Source organism: Anomaloglossus baeobatrachus, chromosome 5 (assembly GCF_048569485.1).
Source record: "Anomaloglossus baeobatrachus isolate aAnoBae1 chromosome 5, aAnoBae1.hap1, whole genome shotgun sequence".
Taxonomy (NCBI): domain Eukaryota; kingdom Metazoa; phylum Chordata; class Amphibia; order Anura; family Aromobatidae; genus Anomaloglossus; species Anomaloglossus baeobatrachus.
This window is the reverse complement of record NC_134357.1, coordinates 460802372-460826335: the sequence shown is the minus strand read 5'-3', so window position 1 is coordinate 460826335 and position 23964 is coordinate 460802372. Positions and strand designations below refer to the sequence as shown.

Sequence of the window (23964 nt, the reverse complement as noted above, 5' to 3'; positions counted from 1 at the left end):
CAGTGCCTCCCCAAGGACTCCATGTGTCCTGCAGCCAGCCTCCCCGTGTACTCACTGGTTTATAAAAAAAAAAATTAAAAAAACAAGTACTCACCTCTCCTTTTTCCACTGCAGTTCTGTCCTCACCTCTACTTGTTTCACCGCTGCTCGTCCTCACTTCTGTCCTCGTTCCCCCGTGGCTCCGGTCGGTGTCCTCCTGTGCTCTCACCACACACAGCAGTCGCACAGGAGGGATGTCACCGCGCAGACACAGGGGAAGACTGATGATGCATAGAGCGGCGCCGGCCACTCTATGCAATATCAAAGCAGAGCGCGGTGAGAGACGGGAGCGCGGTGAGAGACGGGAGCGCGGTGAGAGACGGGAGCGCGGTGAGAGACGGGAGCGCGGTGAGAGACGGGAGCGCGGTGAGAGACGGGAGCGCGGTGAGAGACGGGAGCGCGGTGACGCCACTGCTGACACCAGACAGAGGGTGCCCGGTGTCAGCGGCGGCGACTGGGTCATATAGCAGCCGCCGCGTGGTCTGGTGCAGAACAGCGCAGCTCCTCTCACAGAAAGGAGCTGGCTGCTGATCTGCCGGGCGGCCGCGGGCCCCTGACCTCCGAGGCCTGGTCGCAATCGCGACCGCGGTAGTTACACCCGAGGACAGGTTATATATATATATATATATATATATATACAGTTCACAGTTTAGCATAAATTCTGCAGCTTGTCAGTGTACAGTTCAGTAAATGCTGCTGCAGGAAATCCTTATAAAATGAAAAATAAAATACTTTTCTGGCATAAGATGCACCCCAGATTTAGAGGAGGAAAATATAAGTTTTAATGTTGAAGAGGGTCCATTTTATAATCCCAGTGCATCTTAATCCTAATGCTCACCAGGGGGGAGCGGCAGTGGTGTAGTGGCTTGGGAAGGTCACAGGAGGGTCGCGATTCTGCAGGCTTGGAGGAGGGGGTGTTGCGGCTCAGGAGGGTCAGCGATGCTGTGGCTCGGGGTGTAGCCATGGGCGCATTTGAATCCCTCGGCTATGGCTTACCAGGGCGGTGGTGGTGGAGCAGGGTCACAGGATGCGCTCAAGGTTGTTGCAGCGGCCGCCATTGATCTGCGGGCGGGCTGTGGAGGTGTCACAACACAGGGTGTCATGGCAGCGGGTAGTCTGTGGAGGCAACTCGGCGGCAGGTGCATTGAGCTGACTGCCGGCTCCATTGAATCATCCGCGTTTGACGAGATGGACTTCAAGAAAATGGCCACGGAGGTGGCGCGTGCGTAGATAGGACTCCATGGCCATTTTCTTAAAGTCCATTGTGTCAATCTGCGCAAGCGCTGCTTCTGTGGCCATTTTCTTGAAGTTCATCGCGTGAACTGTGAGCGATTCAATTGAGCCTGCAGTCAGCTCAATGCACCCGCCGCCGAGACACCCTCACAGCCCGGCTGCCCGCAGATCAATGCTGTCCACGCGACACCTCTGAACGCATCTTATGAGCCCGCTCGATCACCGCCGCCTTCATAAAGCCATATCTGTTTTGTAAGATGCATCCCCATTTTACCGCCAGTTTTCAGGGGAAAAAAGTGCGTCTAACAAAGCGAAAAATATGGTAAATGAGAATTCTGAAGTATTGTGAACACGTTCAGGATCTTTTCCTTGCAGATTTGGTTGTAGAAAAAAAAACTGCAGCATGTCAATTCTTTCTGTGTTTATGCTGCGTTTTCCCCATTAAAAGTAATGAGAAAAAAAACGAAACCAAAAATACATATAATGCACCAAATTGTGGCAAAACCCTTTGTTTTTGCTGCAGCATTTCTCCTGCCAGTAGATGCAGACTTGATGCAGAAATTTCTGCAAACAAATCTCCATCTTGTGCACATAGCGTTACAGTGTAATAGCACTCAGCAGTGCAGTCATTTAGCCATATATAGTGCAAAGGACCTGGCTGCCTTCAACAAACTGCTCCAAATGCGTCCCCCACTGCTTACACTCATTGTATGGCACTGATTCTGTGGGTTGTGACCCCCACCAACTCATAGATCAGCCTCAGTCCCTTATCCCCCATCCCCCCAGATTCTAGTGTTCCAAGCACTGGCAGCTTGGTGAATCTTTACATGTTATAATAAAGATATAATGCAAAAAGGGCCAGATCCACTTTTCTGCATTATAGTTACTGTTGACCCTGTCCAGCACATGGCTGCCCATTACTACAGAGCTAATGGGAGAGGGAGGCAGCAGAAGCTGAGCCTCACAAACAAGTCACAAATTGTGTCGGCCACTGTCTGCAGCCTCCAGTCCTGACCTGAATCTTCATTTCCTGCGACTGCCGACCCGACATGCATCCACAGTCACAAACAGCAGCCAGTCACTGTCTCCATACCCTGGCTGTAAAGAGTAGATGACGCGGCAGGCAGTCAGCCCGAGGTCACAGGTAAAGAGGCTAGAGGGGGCGGAGCCGGCCACTTGTAAAAGAGATCGTATAGTATAGTGACAAGTTAAGTAATGCAGCTCTCGCTCCCTGACACGATCAGCTGTTTATCTTCAGGGTGGGCCCCTAACCTCCCGGGCCCGGTCGCAGTGGCGACCGCTGCGACCGTGGTAGTTACGCCCCTGTCTCCGCCCCTCCGCTTCTATTGGACGGCCACTTAGTGACGTCGCGGTGACGTTGCTGTGACGCCGAACGCACCTCCCCCTTGAAGGAGGGATTGTTCGGCGGTCACAGCGACGTCGCTGCACAGGTATGTGCGTGTGACGCTGCCGTAGCAATAATGTTCACTATGGCAGCGATCACCAAATGTCACACGTACGACTCAGGCAGGTGCTATCGTGCTCGACATCGCTAGCAATGTCGCAGCGTGTAAAGCACCCTTTAGTCTTTCACCACACATAGCTTTTTCCATCTAGCCCAAAACGTTCTCTTTTGCTCTCATCTGACCAGGACCATTTTCCACATGGTAGCTGTGTCTCCTACATGGCTTTTTCCAAACTGCAAATGAGACTTCTCATGGCTTGCTTTCAAAAATACCTTTCTTCTTGCCATTCTTCCAAAAATGCCAGATTTGTAAAGTAAACAACTAATAGTTGCCCTGTGGACAGATTCTCTCACCTGAGCAGTGGATCTCTGCCTCCTCCGAAGTGACCATGGGCCTCTTGGCTGCTTCTCTAATTAGTGCTCTCCTTGCTTTGGAGGTCAGTTTACATGGACAGCCAGGAGTTGATAGGTTTGCAGTTGTGCCATACTCCTTCCATTTTTGGATGATGAATTGAACATGGGTCAGTGAGATGTTCAGATCTTGTACAAAATAAGTAGAGGGTCAGCGCTAAAACCCATTGTTTCAAATGGTTCTGCAGCTAATTTTTTAGGCAAAAACCCTTTTATTGCCTGAAAATAACTAAATCATACATGTAATATATAGAATGAAACCTATATATAAATTTGCGCTGAACCACAACAAAATGATTTTGGAAAAAACTATGTAGTATATTTTATTTTATTTTGTTCTCCACTCATGTAATAAAACCAGGGGGTTACACGCAAACTCTAACATAAAATATCATAAATCAATGAAGCAGTTTTTTCCAAAATCATTTTGTTGTGGTTCAGTGCAAATTTATATATAGGTTTCTTTCTATATATTACATGTTCAGATCTTGGGCTAATTTTTTTTTAGAACCTAACCCTGCTTTACTCTTCTCTACAACTTTATCCCTGACCTATCTGGTGTGTTCTTTGGTTTTCATGTTGCTGTTTGATCCCTAATGTTTGGGAATAAACCTCTGAGACCTTTACAGGAAAGCTGTAGTTATGCTAAAAATAAATTATACACAGGTGGACTTAATTTACTAACAAGGTGATTTATGGAAGCAATTGGTCACTCAGGATTTTATTTAGGAATATTAGACTACAAGGTGCTGATTACAAATGCACGTCCCCATTTTCAGATTTATACTTTTAAAATATTTAGAAAACCATGTATTATTTCCTTTACACTTTCCTTTACCTGGTAACGAGTGTTGGTGTATCACATAAAATCCCAATAAAATATAATTTAAATTTGTGGGTGTAATGTGAAAAAATGTGGAAATGTTCAGGAGATATGAATACTTTTTCAAGACATTGTGTATATATAAATATACAGTGTCTGTATACTGTATATAATATATGTTTAAACGTATGCTTTGTGTTATATGGACAGCAGAGTGCATGGTATACATGTTTTTGGGTGGTGTGTACTCTAAGTGCATAAATACCTAGGTTCCCTCCAGGAGCAGAGTTTAGTGCTGGTGAACTCTGCAGGGTGACCGGTCCATTCTTCACCTCTACAGCAAACTGCAGAAAGAAAATATATTCATGAGTGATCCTAAAATGTGACAGCATATCTAACATCTAGAATCTATGGAGGGTCCCAGCTGCCATCTTCATACTCCCGACAGCTGAGCCTAGAAGTGCTGGAGCTTCATATGAATATGTCCATCATGTATATATGGTTTTATCCCTTCAGAACTGTCCGTGCATGTAGGGTTATGGTAGGGTTAGGGTGGCTTCGTTAGTAACTTAACATCAGAAAATATTTAATGGGGTTTTTCCTAACAAATAATAATAATTTTAAGCAATTACATTTTTCCAGTGGAGTTTCCCTTCATATGTGTCTGCCATATTGAGTACTGAAGCTATCACTGTTCTCAGCCAATCTGAATTATTTTTAGCATACTCAACTGCTGATTGCTTAAAGAGGTTGGCCACTACTTTTACATTGAAAACCTATACTAAGGATTGGCCATCAATGTCTAACTGGCCGTGATCCGACATCCTGAACCCCCACCAATCAGCTTTACCCGATACCTGCGGCAAAAGCAGGTGGCCGGAAATGCACAGTTCCGGAGCTGCCCTGTCTTCTGATAGTGACCGCAGCCGGGTACTGGACATCCGTCTCCTATTTATTTGAATGGGAGGCGGATGTGCAGTACCTGGCCGTGACCGGGGTCAGGTGAGAGAGCAACTCCAGGACTGAGCATCTATAGCTGCCAGCAACAAGAACAGCTGATTGGCAGGGGTACCGGGTGTCAGACATTGATGACCTATCATCAGGAAAGGACATTAAAGTTAAAGGGAACCAATAACCAGGATTTTCATATATAACGTAAAGCCAGTGCTATACTGGCACTATCAGGCTGAGTCTATGCATATCTTTAGTGGTCAGCTCGGATGTATAGGGGTGGGGCCTCAGCCTTGCTTCCTGATATCAGCTTTGTTGGCTGAGACCCCGCCCCTTCTGTTCACATGGGTATGATCTCAGCACAGGTCCTGCAAGTCAAAATTTAAATCAATGTATAATACTTATGCTAATTCTAAGAGGAGGAGGGGATAACTACAGTATGAATTTTCCCCCCAGATATTATCTGATCCTCAGCTGCTGTCACTCAAAAAGCTGCCGATTTTATAAACTTTACTTTCTTGGATTTCAAAACCTAAATCAGAGAATCAGCCTGATGATGCCAGCCCTGGCTTTAGCTTATATAGGAAAATCCGGGTGATTTGTTCCCTTTAAAGAAGTGGTCAAGCTCTTTAAGATAATATATAGATAAAGTCTGGCTCAAACCACCATAGGCTAGGTGCTTGTAGGGTTATCAAATTAATATAAAATAGAAAATACCCAAGAACTCAAAGGAAAGGAGGAGGAATTGTTTTTAATGCAAGTGTTTTATTGACAAACTGCAAAAATGTGAAACACCAATGTTTCGGTTGTGACACCTTTATCAAGGTTGTTGCTTAATGTAGGGAAGCTATGATGCACGGGTCTCCATGGACAACCGTCAGTGAAATCAAGTAGAGAGCATCACATTTTGAGTGATGAAGGTAGGCTGGGAGAGAGCAGGAGTGTGGGGAAAAGGACGCCTGTAGAGGAATGACCAAGATGAGCTGTAACAGCGGTGGTTAGTGCAGCTGCTGCACTAACCACCGCTGTTACAGCTCATCTTGGTATAAAGGTGTCACAACCGAAACGTTGATGTTGCTACTGTTGGGTTTTCACATTTTTGCAGTTTGTCAATAAAACACTTGCATGAAAAACAATTCCTCCTCCTTTCCTTTGAGTGCTTGGGTATTTGCTATTTTAAGCTCTTTAAGATAGGCAGGAGGCTTGATTACATATTCACAGAGTTCATAGACCCCAAGCTGCTGCATATTGGGATGACTTAACCATTTATAGACACGTTACCTATGTCTTTATTAAATGTGAATTTCACTAAGGACAGTTCTTATAGTGATATTTCAACTCCTAATCGAGCCACTATGGACAGAATTGATGCACCTCACTCCACTTAGCAGGTCCCAGGTAACTATCTGGTTTTCACCCTTTCATTACCCTATACAGGAATCTGCATAAGCCCCTGAGTTGCATCCACAGAGTAGCTGCTGCTGATGGAGCAAGTTAACCATAGATGGCCAGCAAGCTGGAGCAGTACCAAAGGGACGGAGACAATGACAGACTCAATAGATGGGATATGATCATGATGATAAGTCCAGGAGGGCAGAAGACGTAAAGCAAAAGAAGTGTCATACTGTTCAGTCCATTAAAAGGTTTTTCCGGTTTTTAAAACCCTTATACCCCGCCAGCTTTAATTTGTTTTTCTTAAAAATAATTTGTCCTTCACACACCCCCCATGGCACCAGTGTTGAGTCTCCGCTGCAGACGACTAGTGATCAGAGTTTCTGCCCGAGTTGATGAGTTGAAATTGACTTATGGCCTGCAGCGTTGTTATTGTGACAGTATGAATGAGGCTTGGAAGTGAAAACAACTTTGCAAAAAGTACAAGGATTGGACTGGGGTAAAGTTAATTTATCTGATGAAGACCCCTGTAAACTGTGATATTGGATAATGATCATTTGGAGAAGAAAAGGAGGGTGCTATCGGGAGTCCTGCGTTCTGCCAACAGTAAAGCAAGTAGACCATTTCTGTGAGGGCTTCTCATCCATGGAGGGCACTCACTTGCAGTTTTCCATAAGATCAATGCCATGAATAAAGAGTGGGATCTAAACCTCCTCTAAGAGCAACTTGGAGCAACAAGTGATAACTAAGTGGCTTGGTCAACAAAACATTAAAATTTTGTTCCATGGCAAGAAAACACCCCACATCTCAATGTCATATAGATCCAGTGGTAAATCCCCAAAAAGCGAGTGGACAAAGACACAGAAATTGTGATAAACTCCTAGCACCGATTAGACATAACTCAGGATTTGCCCCAAAAGCTCATATCCTGATGTCAGGGTGAAGGGCAGAAGTCTTGAAAAATAAGGAACAGCACTCTAAATATTGAAACGTTATTATCAGCGTATATGGAGTATACAGTTAGGTCCAGAAATATTTGGACAGTGACACAATTTTCGCGAGTTGGGCTCTGCATGCCACCACATTGGATTTGAAATGAAACCTCTACAACAGAATTCAAGTGCAGATTGTAACGTTTAATTTGAAGGTTTGAACAAAAATATCTGATAGAAATTGTAGGAATTGTACACATTTCTTTACAAACACTCCACATTTTAAGAGGTCAAAAGTAATTGGACAAATAAACCAAACCCAAACAAAATATTTTTATTTTCAATATTTTGTTGCGAATCCTTTGGAGGCAATCACTGCCTTAAGTCTGGAACCCATGGACATCACCAAACGCTGGGTTTCCTCCTTCTTAATGCTTTGCCAGGCCTTTACAGCCGCAGCCTTCAGGTCTTGCTTGTTTGTGGGTCTTTCCGTCTTAACTCTGGATTTGAGCAAGTGAAATGCATGCTCAATTGGGTTAAGATCTGGTGATTGACTTGGCCATTGCAGAATGTTCCACTTTTTTGCACTCATGAACTCCTGGGTAGCTTTGGCTGTATGCTTGGGGTCATTGTCCATCTGTACTATGAAGCGCCGTCCGATCAACTTTGCGGCATTTGGCTGAATCTGGGCTGAAAGTATATCCCTGTACACTTCAGAATTCATCCGGCTACTCTTGTCTGCTGTTATGTCATCAATAAACACAAGTGACCCAGTGCCATTGAAAGCCATGCATGCCCATGCCATCACGTTGCCTCCACCATGTTTTACAGAGGATGTGGTGTGCCTTGGATCATGTGCCGTTCCCTTTCTTCTCCAAAATTTTTTCTTCCCATCATTCTGGTACAGGTTGATCTTTGTCTCATCTGCCCATAGAATACTTTTCCAGAACTGAGCTGGCTTCATGAGGTGTTTTTCAGCAAATTTAACTCTGGCCTGTCTATTTTTGGAATTGATGAATGGTTTGCATCTAGATGTGAACCCTTTGTATTTACTTTCATGGAGTCTTCTCTTTACAATTGACTTAGAGACAGATACACCTACTTCACTGAGAGTGTTCTGGACTTCAGTTGATGTTGTGAACGGGTTCTTCTTCACCAAAGAAAGTATGCGGCGATCATCCACCACTGTTGTCATCCGTGGACGCCCAGGCCTTTTTGAGTTCCCAAGCTCACCTGTCAATTCCTTTTTTCTCAGAATGTACCCGACTGTTGATTTTGCTACTCCAAGCATGTCTGCTATCTCTCTGATGGATTTTTTCTTTTTTTTCAGCCTCAGGATGTTCTGCTTCACCTCAATTGAGAGTTCCTTAGACCGCATGTTGTCTGGTCACAGCAACAGCTTCCAAATGCAAAACCACACACCTGTAATCAACCCCAGACCTTTTAACTACTTCATTGATTACAGGTTAACGAGGGAGACGCCTTCAGAGTTAATTGCAGCCCTTAGAGTCCCTTGTCCAATTACTTTTGGTCCCTTGAAAAAGAGGAGGCTATGCATTACAGAGCTATGATTCCTAAACCCTTTCTCCGATTTGGATGTGAAAACTCTCATATTGCAGCTGGGAGTGTGCACTTTCAGCCCATATTATATATATAATTGTATTTCTGAACATGTTTTTGTAAACAGCTAAAATAACAAAACTTGTGTCACTGTCCAAATATTTCTGGCCCTGACTGTATATTTCGCTGTGACGGGACTTAATTCGGGACTTGGGAGGGAAGTTTGAATGAAACAATACTTGTCTATGCGTGCCTCCAGCTACGACACACTAGGCTTCCCACATGGTAATACACTGACTGATCTACATCAATTTTGCTGACTGCAAGATAACACGTGACCTTTATGAATGTTGGTGTGTTGAATACAAAAATCACATCCATTTCCTGCAGTCATGTCTATTTTTTCCCCCAAAATGCTGTTTATTAAGAAGCTTAAGTTATTTAGATATGTTGAATATGTAAAAAGAAATATTGAATATGCATTTGGTATAGCTAATTGGAAGACTGCTTAATATGCAGTTAAAAACTGTTGCTGTTGGAGTTTTATGGCAGTGTGAAAACTGACGGCAGCATTCAATTGTTCAAGAGGCTTACAAGCCGCATGAAATTTAACTTTGTCAAAAAGGTGTTTGTTGAATATGCCATCCAACACTCGAACAGTTTGTGGACAATGCAAGAATGATCCTGATATATTCTATTACATTTGTGGTTGTTTACAACACTTAAACAAAGGACAATGTGACTGTGTGTGTAAAGCTTATGCATATTTCGAGGTTTAACTGGGTGACCAGGAAAAACTTTCAGCACCACATAAAGTGTCCATGACATGTGTAGAATACCTGAGACAATGGAATAAAGCGGGCTTTACACACAGCGACATTGCTTGCGATGTCGCGAGCGATAGCACCCGCCCCCGTCGGTTGTGCGTCACGGGCAAATCGCTGCCCGTGGCGCACAACATCGCTAGGACCCATCCCACGGACTTACCTGCCTCGCGACGTCGCTGTGGGCGGCGAACCTTCTCCTTTCTAAGGGGGCGGTTTGTGCGGCGTCACAGCGACGTCACACGGAAGCCGTCCAATAGACGTGGAGGGGCAAAGAGCAGCCGAAAGAAAGTAACGCCCACCTCAATGCCGGAGGACGCAGGTAAGGTGTTGTTCCTCGTTCTTGGGGTGTCACACGTAGCGTTGTGTGCTGCCTCAGGAATGACGAACAACCTGCGCCCTGCAACAGCAACGATATTTGGGATTAGAACGACGTGTTAACGATAAGGTGAGTATTTTTGATCGTTAGAGGTCGTTCGTACGTTTCACACGCAACGACGTCGCTAACGAGGCCAGATGTGCGTCACGAATTCCGTGACACCAGCGATATCTCGTTAGCGATGTCGTTGCATGTAAAGCCCGCTTAAGGGTCAAAGAAATAGTCTTAATTCTGGAGTTCCAATGGTGTGACGAGAGCCTCAAAAACATGTTGAAGACTCCTACGTCTGCAAGGTACATATTACGGGCATGAACACAAAGACAAAATCTTCCATCCAGTGACCGAATCTTCTCTCAGCTCTAATACTACCGTAGTTGCTTACTGTGAAAAAATTTCTGTACCTATCTACACTACTTTGGAAATTTCTATAGAAATGCCATACCAAGTGGACTCTATTATGTATATCTGCGGGAAAATATAATCAAGGCTTGTAAAACAGTATATATACTCCATACGTGTTGGAAAAAAACATTATATTACTTTTAGGTGGATTAATGTGACTTATTGTACTGCAAATGGAGTTTATGACAGTAGTGCCAGGTGAATTCAGGCATTTTAACATTCACTGTGATTATTAAGTCTTTATATCAATTTGATGTATTTGTCAATAAAAGTGTAAAAACTTATGAAATGCTGATAATTGCACTTCAGTAACCACAGAAACATCTGACGAGAAAACTTAAAAAATTTGAAGCAGTAAACTGTGCGATCACCAATATTTAGTCCAAAGTTTTCTAATGAGGGAGAAACAGGGCAATGGGTTTTATCCGAGAAAAAATGGGAAAGAGGATAATCGTATGTGCACCTCGGTGGACGAAATGGGGCAGGTAAATGACCGCTGCTGCAGATCTACAGGCTCAAAAAGCTGATGAGTAGGAAAGAAATACAGTTAGTGGTTGTACTGAGCTGCTGGTCAAAGATGATGCTGTGCATTATTAAAAAAAAAACGGTTTATTTCAACGCGTTTCGAATATGCCTCTTCATCACGAAAAAAGAAAGATGATGCTGTGCTTTATTCCAAAAAATGTGGTTCACTGCAGTGCGTTTCGAATCTGCCTGTCTTCTTCATCAGGAAAAAATAAAGATGATGCTATGCTTTTTTTTCAAAAAAAGTGGTTTATTTCAACGCGTTTCGAATCTGCCTTTCCATCACGAAAAAAGAAAGATGATGCTGTGCTTTATTCCAAAAAATGTGGTTCACTGCAGTGCGTTTCGAATCTGCCTATCTTCTTCATCAGGAAAAAATAAAGATGATGCTGTGTTTTTTTTCTAAAAAAGTGGTTTATTTCAACGTGTTTCCAATCTGCCTCTTTTCTTCAGGAAAAAAGAAAGATGATGCAGTGCGTTATTCCCATAAAAGTGGTTTATTGAAACACGTTTTGAAGCTGCCTCCCTTCTTAATCAGGAAAAAAGAACATTACAATGTGGTTCTTTTTTCCTGATGAAGAAAAGGGGCAGAATCAAAATGCATTGCTTTAATCCACAATTTTTGGAATAACACTCAGCATCATCTTTCTTTTTTCCTGATGCAGAAGAGACGAAACATGTTACAATAAACCCCTTGTTTTGGAAGAACGCACAGCATCATCTTTCTTTGTTCCTGATGAAGAAGAAAGGATGATTCGAACTGCATTGCAATAAACCATGTTTTCTGCAATAACGCACAGCATCATCTTTCTTTTTTTCTGATGAAGAAGAGAGAAACATTCGAAATCCGTTAAAATAAACCAGATTTTTTCCAATAATGCTCAGCCTCATCTTCCCTTTTTCCTGATGAAGAGAAGATTTGAAATGCGTTGAAATAAACCCCGTTTTTTTGAATAATGCACAGCATCATCTTTTTTTTCCTGATGAAGAAGACAGGCAGATTCGAAACGCATTGCAATAAACCAGGTTGTTTGGAATAACGCTCAGCATCATCTTTCTTTTTTTCTGATGAAGAAGAGAGAAACATTCGAAATCCGTTGAAATAAACCACATTTTTTCCAATAATGCTCAGTCTCATCTCGCTTTTTTCCTGATGAAGAGAAGATTTGAAATGTGTTATTATTATTATTTCTTATTATAGCGCCATTTATTCCATGGCGCTTTACAAGTGAAAGAGGGTATACGTACAACAATCATTAACAGTACCTAACAGACTGGTACAGGAGGAGAGAGGACCCTGCCTGCGAGGGCTCACAGTCTACAGGGAATGGGTGATGGTACGATAGGTGAGGACAGAGCTGGTTGCGCAGTGGTCTACTGGACTGAGGGCTATTGTAGGTTGTAGGCTTGTTGGAAGAGGTGGGTCTTGAGGTTCCTCTTGAAGCTTTCCACGGTAGGGGAGAGTCTGATGTGCTGAGGTAGAGCGTTCCAGAGTATGGGGGATGCACGGGAGAAATCTTGTACGCGATTGTGGGAAGAGGAGATAAGGGAGGAGCAGAGAAGGAGATCTTGTGAGGTTCTGAGGTTGCGTGCAGGTAGGTCCTGGGAGACTAGGTCACAGATGTAGGGAAGAGACAGGTTGTGCATGGCTTTGTATGTCATGGTTAGTGTTTTGAACTGGAGTCGTTGGGTGATGGGAAGCCAGTGAAGGGATTGGCAGAGTGGCGAGGCTGGGAAGTAGCGAGGGGAGAGGTGGATTAAGCGGGCCGCAGAGTTTAGGATAGATTGGAGGGGTGCAAGAGTGTTGGAAGGGAGGCCAGAGAGCAGGAGGTTGCAGTAGTCGAGGCGGGAGATGATGAGGGCATGCACTAATGTTTTTGCTGATTCTTGGTTAAGGAAAGCACGGATCCGGGAGATGTTTTTGAGTTGTAATAGGCATGAGGTGAAGAGGGCTTGGATGTGTGGCTTGAAGGATAGAGCAGAGTCGAGGGTCACTCCAAGGCAACGAGCTTGTGAGACTGGGGAGAGTGAGCAACCATCGAGTTTGATGGAAAGGCTTGTTGGAGGAGATGAGTGAGGAGGAGGAAAGACAATGAATTCTGTTTTGTCCATGTTAAGTTTTAGGAATCGCGCAGAGAAGAAGGATGAAATAGCAGACAGACATTGTGGGATTCTGGTTAGTAGAGAGGTAATGTCACGTCCAGAGAGGTAGATCTGTGTGTCATCGGCATAGAGATGATACTGGAAGCTGTAGGACTCAATGAGCTGTCCCAGGCCGAAGGTGTAGATGGAGAACAGCAGGGGTCCAAGAACTGAGCCTTGGGGGACACGGACAGATAGGGGGCGAGGTGAGGAAGTGGTGTGAGAATGGAAGACGCTGAAAGTTCGGTCAGTTAGGTACGAGGATATCCAAGATAGGGCCAAGTCTGTGATGCCCAGAGATGAGAGAATCTGTAATAGGAGGGAATGGTCTACTGTGTCGAAGGCAGAGGACAGGTCCAGGAGGAGGAGGATAGAGTAGTGTCGCTTGGCTTTGGCGGTTAGTAGGTCGTTAATGACTTTAGTTAGGGCAGTTTCAGTGGAATGATGTGGTCGGAAGCCAGATTGTAGCTGGTCAAAGAGAGAGCAGGAGGAGAGGTATGAGGACAGTTCAAGATGGACATGCTGTTCTAGTAGTTTTGAGGCATAGGGGAGAAGGGATATGGGGCGATAGTTTGACACAGAGGTTTGACACAAATGTGTTGAAATAAACCCCGTTTTTTTGAATAATGCACAGCATCATCTTTTTTTTCCTGATGAAGAAGACAGGCAGATTCGAAACGCATTGCAATAAACCAAGTTGTTTGGAATAATGCTCAGCATCATCTTTTTTTTTTCCTGATGAAGAAGAGAGGCTGATTTGAAACGCGTTGCAATATACCATGTTTTTTGGAATAACGTACAGCATCATCTTTGACCGGCAGCTCAGTACAACCACTAACCATCCTTCTTTTCAGCCTCAAAACATTTGGCACAACTATATGATAAAACACACTAATTAAAATAACTAAATAGCTGGGATGCCATCTTATGTCGCAGTAGGAGGAGTAACATCAAGTGGGCTTGGCTATGCGACATCCGTGCCGTCCACAGGTGGCGCCATTTCCCAGTTTCCTGCTGTAAGCGCAGGTCAGTGAGTGAGAGCAGTAGTACATGATAGTGGACACTACTATAGTGCTGCAGCAATGACCGGTAAATATGTTTTCCCTTAATGTCATAATAGAAATATTTAAAAAATATATACATTAGTTTCCTTTATACTATTGTCCGTCTCTTTGATCATGTGCATCACATCTCCAGATGAGACGTGTTACAGAGTAAAGGGTACGCCTTCAGGCGAGGTATGAGGAACGGAGACGCCTGTCCCGCACATACAGTGACTAATCCAACAATTGTGATTTTTCTCTCTAACACGTTCAATAAAAAACTCATGTCACTGGGAACCAGACAAACAAGTTTCCATGTGCATCATTATAATATGCTTTAAGTGCCTAAATTGGATGATGGCCTAATACATTCTGAATCAAATACTTAAAGGATATGCCCACCACTGAGAAGAAGGTTACAGGGGATATTATAATGTGGAGTCACTGCGTATATACATTATATTACTTATCCTGTACTGATCCTGAGTTACATCCAACATTATACTCCAGAGCTGCACTCACTATTCTGCTAGTGAAGTCACTGTGTATATGTGCCACCCCCGTGTCAGCAGCCGGGCTGCTCGGATCCGGATCCGTGGTGGCTTGAGGGGCGTCCGGTCCCAGGGCCACTCAAATGAAGGGGGTATTTACAGGGGGTTGTGTTTAGACTTCGTGACGCCACCCGTGGTATGTGGTAATGTGGAGTACCACCGCTGCAGTTGAGAGTACACGAGGCGATGGGTGGGGCAGCCAGGCGTTAGAACCCTCCACCGATAGGGGAAATGCCCTGGGAGTCGGTGGTGGTGTTCAGGGAGTGCTGTGGGGAGTGAAAGTGGTCACTTGCGTACTCACTCAGTCCAAAAAGCTGACACTGACAACTGGATAAACCAAAGTTATGGACACCGCTGCCGCTGAGTGGAGCTAGTTCGGGTCCTGTCCCTGATGGTGCTGCCTGGTGACCTTCCTCCTGGCACTAAGTTTACTCATCTGCTGGTCCCGGTAGTATAGAACTAGTCGGGTCCCGCTCCCCAGTGTGGCTAACTGGGGGATCTTGCTTTCAGGGTTCACGCTTGGGATTTCCTGGACCGTTTTAGTGGAAAGTCCTATCCCCCTCGTTGCGCTAGTACCTTGATTTTGGAGCGGGTGGAGAGCGGATCTTGAAGGCTCCGTTCTCGTCGGGTAAATTGTCAGAACGCCTGAAGCTACTCCCTGACCTAGGGTTCACGTACCCCGTCGTGCCCTGGTCCCAGCCCCGTGATGGTACAAGGCCACTGGCTGTCCTCCTCGACAGTTCCATGCCCCTTGTCACGATCCCCTGCGACCGGGAGTCCAGCTCCTACTAGGCCCAGACTACCGTCTGCTACCTAGTTGCTTCCAAGGAGCCCGGCTCCTGACCTCTTCTCTCCTTCACTTCCTACACTTCACTGACCTACTCCTGACCTCCCCTAACCAACCCCCCCAAGTGGATGACCCTATTCCACTCAGGCCGTCTGCTGGTGTGTCTGGTGGGTGTGTTGCAGAGTGTACCTAGGATTTTATTAGCTGTTGTAGGCAACACCATATAGTTAGGGACCCTAAACCAAGGAGGAGGCGGATATTACACGGGAGGGCAGATTGTGCAGTACCCTGTGACAACCTGATAGTCCAGGGGCGTCACATAAATACATTATATCACTTATCCTGTACAAATCTTTAGTTACATCCTGTATTATACTGCAGAGCTACACTCGCTATTCTGCTGATGGAGTCACTGTGTATATATATTGCCTTACTTTTCCTAAACTGATCATAAGTTACATCCTGTATTATACTCAAGAGCTGCACTCACTATTCTGCTGATGCAGTAATTATGTACATACATTACATTAATTTCCTTGTATTGATCCTAAATTATATCCTCTTCTGAGTTACAGTCATGGCCAAAAGTGTTGGCTCACTTGAAATTGTATCAGAAAATGAAGTATTGTTGCAGTTACACGTTTATTTCCTTTGTATTGGAACAACACATAGATTATAAAAAACACAGAAGAATAAAAGGCAAATTGGACATAATTTCACACAAAAACCCCCAAATTTTTGGCACCTTCAACTATATATTTGGTTGCATATTCTTTGGGATAAATAACTGCAATCAATCGCTTCCTATAAACATCATGAAGCTTCTTACATCTCTCACCTGGAATTTTGGACTCTTCTTCTATAAACTCCTCCAGGTCTCTTATTTGAAGGCGCCTTCTACCAACAGCAAATTTAACATCTCTCCTCAGATGGTCAATGAGATTTAGATCTGGACTCATTGCTTCCACTTCAGTACTCTCCAGCGCTTTGTTTCCATCCATTTCTGGGGGCTTCTTGAAGTATATTTGGGGTCATTATCCTGCTGGAACACCCATGATCTGACACTGGGCGCTACATTGCGACCCAAAACCCTTTGGTTATCTTCAGATGTCATGATGCCTTGCACGCAGTCAAGGCCCCCAGTGCCAGAGGCTGCAAAAACAACCCCAAAACATCTTTGAACCTCCACCATATTTGACTGTAGGTACTGTGTTCTTTTCTTTCTAGGCCTCATTTCATTTTCAGTAAACAGTAGAATGATGTGCTTTACTAAAAAGCTCTACCTTGGTCTCATCTGTCCACAAGACGCTTTCCCAGAACGATCCATCAATTTTTCTCTGCCATCCACATCCAGGGGAATTAGCTACAGTACCATAGGTTGTAAACTTCTTGATTATGTTGCACACTGTAGACAAAGGAACATCAAAATCTCTGGAGATGGACTCATAACCTTGAGATTGTTTACATTTTTCAACAATTTTGGTTCTCAAGTCCTTAGAGAGTTCTCTTCTTTTCTGTTCTTCACACTTAATGCACAGATTGTCAACTTCTCCCCTTTTTATTTGGTTTCAGTTGTGATTTTCATATTGCACACAACTGTTACTTGATACAGGTAAGTTTGAATGAGCATCACACGCTTGACACAAAGTTGTTAACCCAACAATTTTGGAAAGCTGTTAATAGTTTTTTCCTCCCATTTTGGGGATTTTGTGTGAAATTATGTCTATTTTGAATTTTTTCTCTGCGTTTTTTTGTGTGGTGCTCCAATATACACAAAATGAACATGTGTTTAACGAAGATGAGCAAACCCAAGTTTTGGTGTTTGGTCTTTTCTAAAAAAACTGAGTTTGGGTTCGGAGTTCGGGTGCTTTACGTATGAACTCCACTCGCGCAAGCATCGCTGTGCACAGGTACACTCGGTGCTCAGCTCAGAACGAGCCCCCTGCAGTGTTTGAATGGCTCGCACTGGGGGGTAACAACAGCGTGATCGGATGTAGTCCCAAAATATGGAAAAACCCCACACACCTGCCCCCAGAAGTGATCTGTGTATGGCTGGCTGCATGTGGGCGTAGACCCGAACTGCCCAATTAGTGACTTCCATTGGGGTTCAGGTCAAGTTCGGGTCCAAAACTGAACTTTATCTAAAGTCTGGCTGAACCCTCCGAACCAAACTTCAACGGGTCCGCTCATCTCTAGTGTTTAACAAAACATGCAATAGAAATCATTTTCCAGCAGAAATACTTCCTTTTCTGGAACAATTTCAATGGTGCCAATACATTTGCCATGACTACTTACGATTACTCATCATCCACTGATTTTAAGTTATATCCTGTGTTATACTCCAGAGCTGCACTCTCCAGTCCCACGATGTGAATGCAAAAACTATAACTCAGGATATATAAGCGATGAGGAATGTAATGAATGTACAGAACACAATGGTGAGTGCAGCTTTGGAGAATAATATAGGATGTAATTCAGGATCAGTGCAGGATAAGTAATGTCATTTAGATAAATAGTGACTTCCACAGCATAGCAATTGCAGCTCTTGAGTATGACACACAATGTAACTCAGGATCAGTACAAGATAAGTAAAATAATGTATGTACACAAGGACTGCACCAGCAGAATAGTGAATGCAGCTCTGGAGTATAATACAGGATGTAACTCAGGATCAGTACAAGATAAGTAAAATAATGTATGTACACAAGGACTGCACCAGCAGAATAGTGAATGCAGCTCTGGAGTATAATACAGGATGTAACTCTGAATCAGTACAGGATAAGTAATCTAATGCATGTACAGTGACTCCACCAGCAGAATAGTGAGTGCAGCTCTTGAGTATAATACAGGGTATAACTCAGGATCAGTACAGAATAAGTAATGTAATGTATGTACACAGTAACTCCACCAGCAGAATAGTGAGTGCAGCTCTGGAGTATAATACAGGATGTAACTCAGGATCAGTGCAGGAAAAGTAAGGTAATGTATGTACACAGTGACTCCACCAGCAGAATAGTGAGTGCAGCTCTGGAGTATAATGCTGGATGCAACTCTGGATCAGTACAGGGTAAATTATATAATGTATGTACACAGTGACTGCACCAGCAGAATAGTGAGTGCAGCTCTGGAGTATAATGCTGGATGCAACTCTGGATCAGTACAGGGTAAATTATATAATGTATGTACACAGTGTTGGCATCTATTTACCAACCCTGCTGTTTTCACATGACTTATGTTTGTGGTTTAATTGCAGATCACAGTAATATACACACTGTACCTCAGGATTGCTTTCTTTAATGGGTCCTTCTTGCTCCTCTTCAACTTCCGAGCTGCTCACTACGTTTCCCATGATGAAATATCTGCTGAGAGAACAAATTCACAATGACTGACACTTTATCGGGATTGACTCTTTCTTTATTTTATCTTCCTTTATAAGCCTGCATACAGACATATCTGTCAATCACTGATTAGCCCTGCCCCCTTGACTCCATAACTAAAAATGAGCAGGAATTTCAATCAATAAAAGTTAGACCAGAAAATTGTCTCCTACAAAACTATCAGTCTGCGGATCTTGTTCTCCATAACAGATGGTACAGCAGTCTGCACCATTCCCTGTCCGGTGCCGGTTGTGTTATACAGCCGGCATCTGGTTGTAATTAAGTGAGCAGAGCTTTTCAGAGAGCTGATATTTAACCATTTAGATGCCACTGGCAAACAGAATAACTGGGTTGCTGGCACACGTGTATTGGCTTCATTGGTCCGCTCAGTATGTTTGGAGGGTGCGGATGGCTTCACATGGCAGCCATCTTAGCCCTACAATGACCCCAGCATGATGAAAAAAATGTATAATTGGCATTGTCATGTCCATAAAAGTCTGGTCTATCAAAATATAACATTATGTATTCTGTACAAATCATAACAGAGCTGCCATTTTTGGGTTGCAGAATTTTCACAAAAAAATGCCATTAAGATTGATCAAATACTCGCATGAACCCCAAAATGTTATCAATAAGAACATCAGCTTGGCTCCATTTTTTTTTGTTTTTGCTTTTTTACAAAGCCCATAATATTTTTTTTAGCCATTAGATTATAAACAAACTATATCTGTTTCCTATTGCTGTAATCGTACAGACCCAGAGGATCATGGTTCCAGGTCATTTTCACTGAACACTATAAACAAAACCTAAAAAACAATGGCAAAATGTATTTTTTTTTACAATTTTTTTCCTGTTTTTAAAGTAAATGTCATCATTTACAACCATGGTGGGGGCTGAGACTGTTTCTGGGTTAACACTAGAAGTCCCAGAAATTTTGAGCTCCCCCCTGAGGTCCCGAAAGAGGGTCAAATGACAAATACAATAAACTGAATAGAACTAAGTAGAAACTAAATGGCTAAACTCAATGGAAAACAACAACCTCCTGTGGTGCGACAGTAATTGCCTCAATTACAGAAGAAAAGACGGTGATTATAGGATGTTAGCTAAAATCCTTCAGGTCATTTGACCCGTCTCTGGGTTCCAAAGGTAGAAATGTTAAATGACCCCTCTCTTGGGGGACTTCTAAGGCAGTCCTGTGTTTTCTGATTCGGGGAAGCACCATAATTACCGCTGCATGGGTCCTTATACAGCATCATCTGGTCCTATACTAACGTCTTCTGCCTTTACGTCTTTAGGGCTCATTCAGAAATCAGTTTTTGGTGTATGAGTGCTAGCTCTATTTTTCACGGATAGCACCCATAGCTATAATTGTAAATGGGGTCTTTCACATGTCCGTGATTTTTCGCCATTCAGTGGTCCACACAAAATTGAGGAAATAAGTCCAATTTTGGTCCAAGTATCAGCAATGCGAGTCTATCGGTCCATGAGGAAATCGGACAGCACTCGGATGTTATCTGAGTGCAATAGGATTTTAATAAACTGTTAGGCAGAGGTAGAAATTATTTTTCTGTCATGTATGAGAAAAACTGATTAAACTTGTACCAAACTCTGATGAAACTTGGTTAGTTTTTCTCGTATGTGAAAACAGTGACGTGTTACACCCTGTACTCGCACTGGGTATGTCTCCCTATCTGTATCCTTTTACATATAGTATGTGCCCTTTGTATAATCTACATGCTGTGTCCCATGTTCACCCTCATACATTATCACACACCACGGGTTCCTTTATTATGTATTGTATCTGCTCCTCTATTGTATTCTTATATCCTCCGGGACTCTTGCAAAAAAAAAAATTAAACGTTGCAGTTGATAGATTAAATTGTTTTTAGTGTCGTATCCCGGGTATCCGGCTCACTTATTTTTTACCTACTGTGATTGATCACCTGTGCCATTTGTCTAGGACATTGTTACGTTGTATACTTGTTATACTTTCTTATATTACACTCCGGCAGACTTAGTGTTCATACTTGGTCTGATGAAGGTCCAAAAAGAGAAAATTTCCAGCATCCAAAGTTTAAAGTTATAAAAAATCCATAACAGTTATGGATTTTTTTTAACGCTGGACTTTGGATGCTGGAAATTTTCTCTTTTTGGATCTCTATTTGGATTTTTGGCCGAAGTCTGTTTCCTTGCACCGTCTGGGACCACAAGCTTCCAAGTACCTCCTGATTGTACAAGATTGGGTGAACTGAAAAATTCCTTTTTTGGTCTGATGAAGGGTCTGTGACATAGAGCATTATGCTCACGGTGTTTCTGAGTTCTTGATGCTTCAAATTTCCTGCAGCATTTCTGCACCTATTAGGTAAATTAGGTTACTTGTATTTTTTCATATAGTTTTTGAGTGTGTTTTTATTTTAACTGAGTTTTTTGTCTATTGTTAGTATGTCATGTTTTAAATAAAGTTGCTTTGTTTTTGATACGTCCTGGTATTGGACTTTCCTTGATGAAGGTGAAGGTTTCCCTGATGAAGCGGTGATATACCTACACGAAACGCGCATTGGAGGCTTTTTCGTGGCATTGGTGGGCAATTCATCTCGGGGTTATTTCTGTTTGGATGGGTAAGCAAGCTTGAGTCATACTTTATTTGAGTCCATTGTGACTTTCTCTATTTATTCATACATGCTAGGCACTTTGCATGATGTCTCAAGCTATGCTCACAGAGCTTTAACATGCAACCCCCCCCCCCCCTTTTTTCTATTGTTGTAGCCATATCACCTACTTCTGGTGGGGCACTGTATAACCCCTTTCCTCATTGTCCTTTTTATGTAACATGTAAAATATTTGCAAATAACTGTATATTCTAATTAAGTATGTTTTGATATTGATGTCTAATAAAGAATTTAGTTTTTTACAAAAGGTTTTTTGACCCAAGAACTCCAAATTCTTTTCCTGTTGTCTATGGGAAAGTGGGAAACATCGCACTGCACTCGCATGCCATCCGACCGCAGTGCGATGTACAGTCATGGCCAAAAGTTTTGCGAATGCTACAAATATTAAGTTTTACAAAGTCTACTGCTTAAGTTTTTCTAATGGCAATTTGCATATACTCCAGAATGTCATAAAGAGTGATCAGCTTAAAAGCAATTACTTGCAAAGTTAATATTGGCTAAGAAAATGAACTTTAACCCCCAAAACACATTTCAACATCATTGCATTCCTGCCTTAAAAGGAGCAGCTAACATTGTTTTAGTGATTGTTCCATTAACACAGGTGTGGGTGTTGATGAGGACAGGGCTGGCGATCAATCAGTCATGATTAAGTAAGAATTACACCACTGGACACTTTAAAAGGAGGCTGGTGCTTGGTATCATTGTTTCTCTTCAGTTAACCATAGTTATCTCTAAAGAAACACGTGCAGCCATCATTGCTCTGCACAAAAATGGCCTAACAGGGAAGAGTATTGCAGCTACAAAGATTGCACCTCAGTCAACAATCTATCGCATCATCAAGAACTTCAAGGAGAGAGCTTCCATTGTTGCCAAAAAGGCTCCAGGGCGCCCAAGAAGGACCAGCAAATGCCAGGACCGTATCTTAAAACTGTTTCAGCTGCGGGATCGGACTACCAGCAATGCCAAGCTAGCTCAGCAAAGGCAGCAGGATGGTGTGAGTGCTTCTGCACGCACTGTGAGGCGGAGACTGCTTGAGCAAGGCCTGGTTTCAAGAAGGGCAGCAAAAACATCAGAGACCGACTGATATTCTGCAAAAGGTACAGGGAGTGGACTGCTGAGGACTGGGGTAAAGTCATTTTCTCAGATGAATCCCCTTTTCGATTGTTTGGGACATCTGGAAAACAGCTTATTAGGAGAAGAAGAGGTGAGTGCTACCACCAGTCTTGTCTCATGCCAACTGTTAAGCATCCTGAAACGATTCATGTGTGGGGTTGCTTCTCAGCAAAGGGAATCGGCTCACTCACAGTCTTGCCTAAAAACACAGCCATGAATAAAGAATGGTACCAGAATGTCCTCCAAGAGCAACTTCTCCCAACTCTCCAAGAGCAGTTTGGCGCCCAACAATGCTTTTTCCAGCATGATGGAGCACCTTGCCATAAAGCATAGGTGATCACTAAATGGCTCATGAAACAAAACATAGAGATTTTGTGTCCATGGCCTGGAAACTCCCCAGATCTTAATCCCATTGAGAACTTGTGGGCAATCATCAAGAGACGGGTGGAAAAACAAAAATCAACAAATTCTGGCAAAATGCAAGCATTGCTTATGCAAGAATGGACAGCTATCAGTCAGGATTTGATCCAGAAGTTGATTGAGAGCATGCCAGGGAGAATTGCAGAGGTCCTGAAGAAGGGTCAACACTGCAAATATTGACTTGCTGCATTAACTCATTCTAACTGTCAATATAACCTTTTGGTACTCATAATATGATTGCAATTATATTTCTGTATGTGATGTAAACATCAGACAAACACAATTAAAAACCAGAGGGCAACAGATCATGTGAAAATATAATTTTGGTGTCATTCTCAAAACTTTTGGCCATGACTGTACACAGAGACAGGTAGCGGAGATGGGGAGAAAGTGCTTCCTCCCTCTTCTCCGCAGCTGTGATCCGATCACAAGATCGCATCACAGTCGCATGACTCTCGGTTGACGCTCGCAGCAGGGGGTCATTAGCATATCGCTTCCAATGCTCTCGCATCAGAAGTGACGTGTAAGTAGAATCGAGGCCTTCAGGGGGCTTTACACGCTACGACATCGCTAATGCGAACTGGTTGGGGTCACGGAATTGGTCACGCACATCCGGCCGCATTAGCGATGCCGTTGCATGTGACACCTGTGAACGATTTTGCATCGTTGCAAAAACGTGCAAAATCGCTCATCGGTGACATGGGGGTCCATTCTCAAAAATCGTTACTGCAGCAGTAACGAGGTTGTTCCTCGTTCCTGCGGCAGCACACATCGCTCAGTGTGACACCGCAGGAACGAGGAAGCTCTCCTTACCTGCCTCCCGGCCGCTATGCGGAAGGAAGGAGGTGGGCGGGATGTTACGTCCCGCTCAGCTCCGCCCCTCCGCTGCTATTGGCGGCCACTCAGTGACGTCGCTGTGACGCCGC

General features: G+C 43.5%; 1 protein-coding gene across 6 annotated transcripts in view; it reads right to left on the bottom strand.

The window, feature by feature from the left end:
* The window catches only part of BCAS1 (brain enriched myelin associated protein 1), a 194543-nt gene that overhangs the window by 145550 nt on the left and 25029 nt on the right, over positions 1-23964 (bottom strand). For 5 of the 6 annotated variants that reach the window (XM_075350581.1, XM_075350586.1, XM_075350585.1 and 2 more), the window contains exons 2-3: positions 18737-18821; positions 4237-4315 (exon numbers count right to left, since the gene is read on the bottom strand). In XM_075350581.1, coding sequence (XP_075206696.1) covers positions 4237-4315; positions 18737-18808 — 151 coding nt within the window. In that variant the 5' untranslated portion in view covers positions 18809-18821. The remainder of the gene's footprint in view (positions 1-4236; positions 4316-18736; positions 18822-23964) is intronic. The other variant, XM_075350582.1, reaches the window with a different exon arrangement.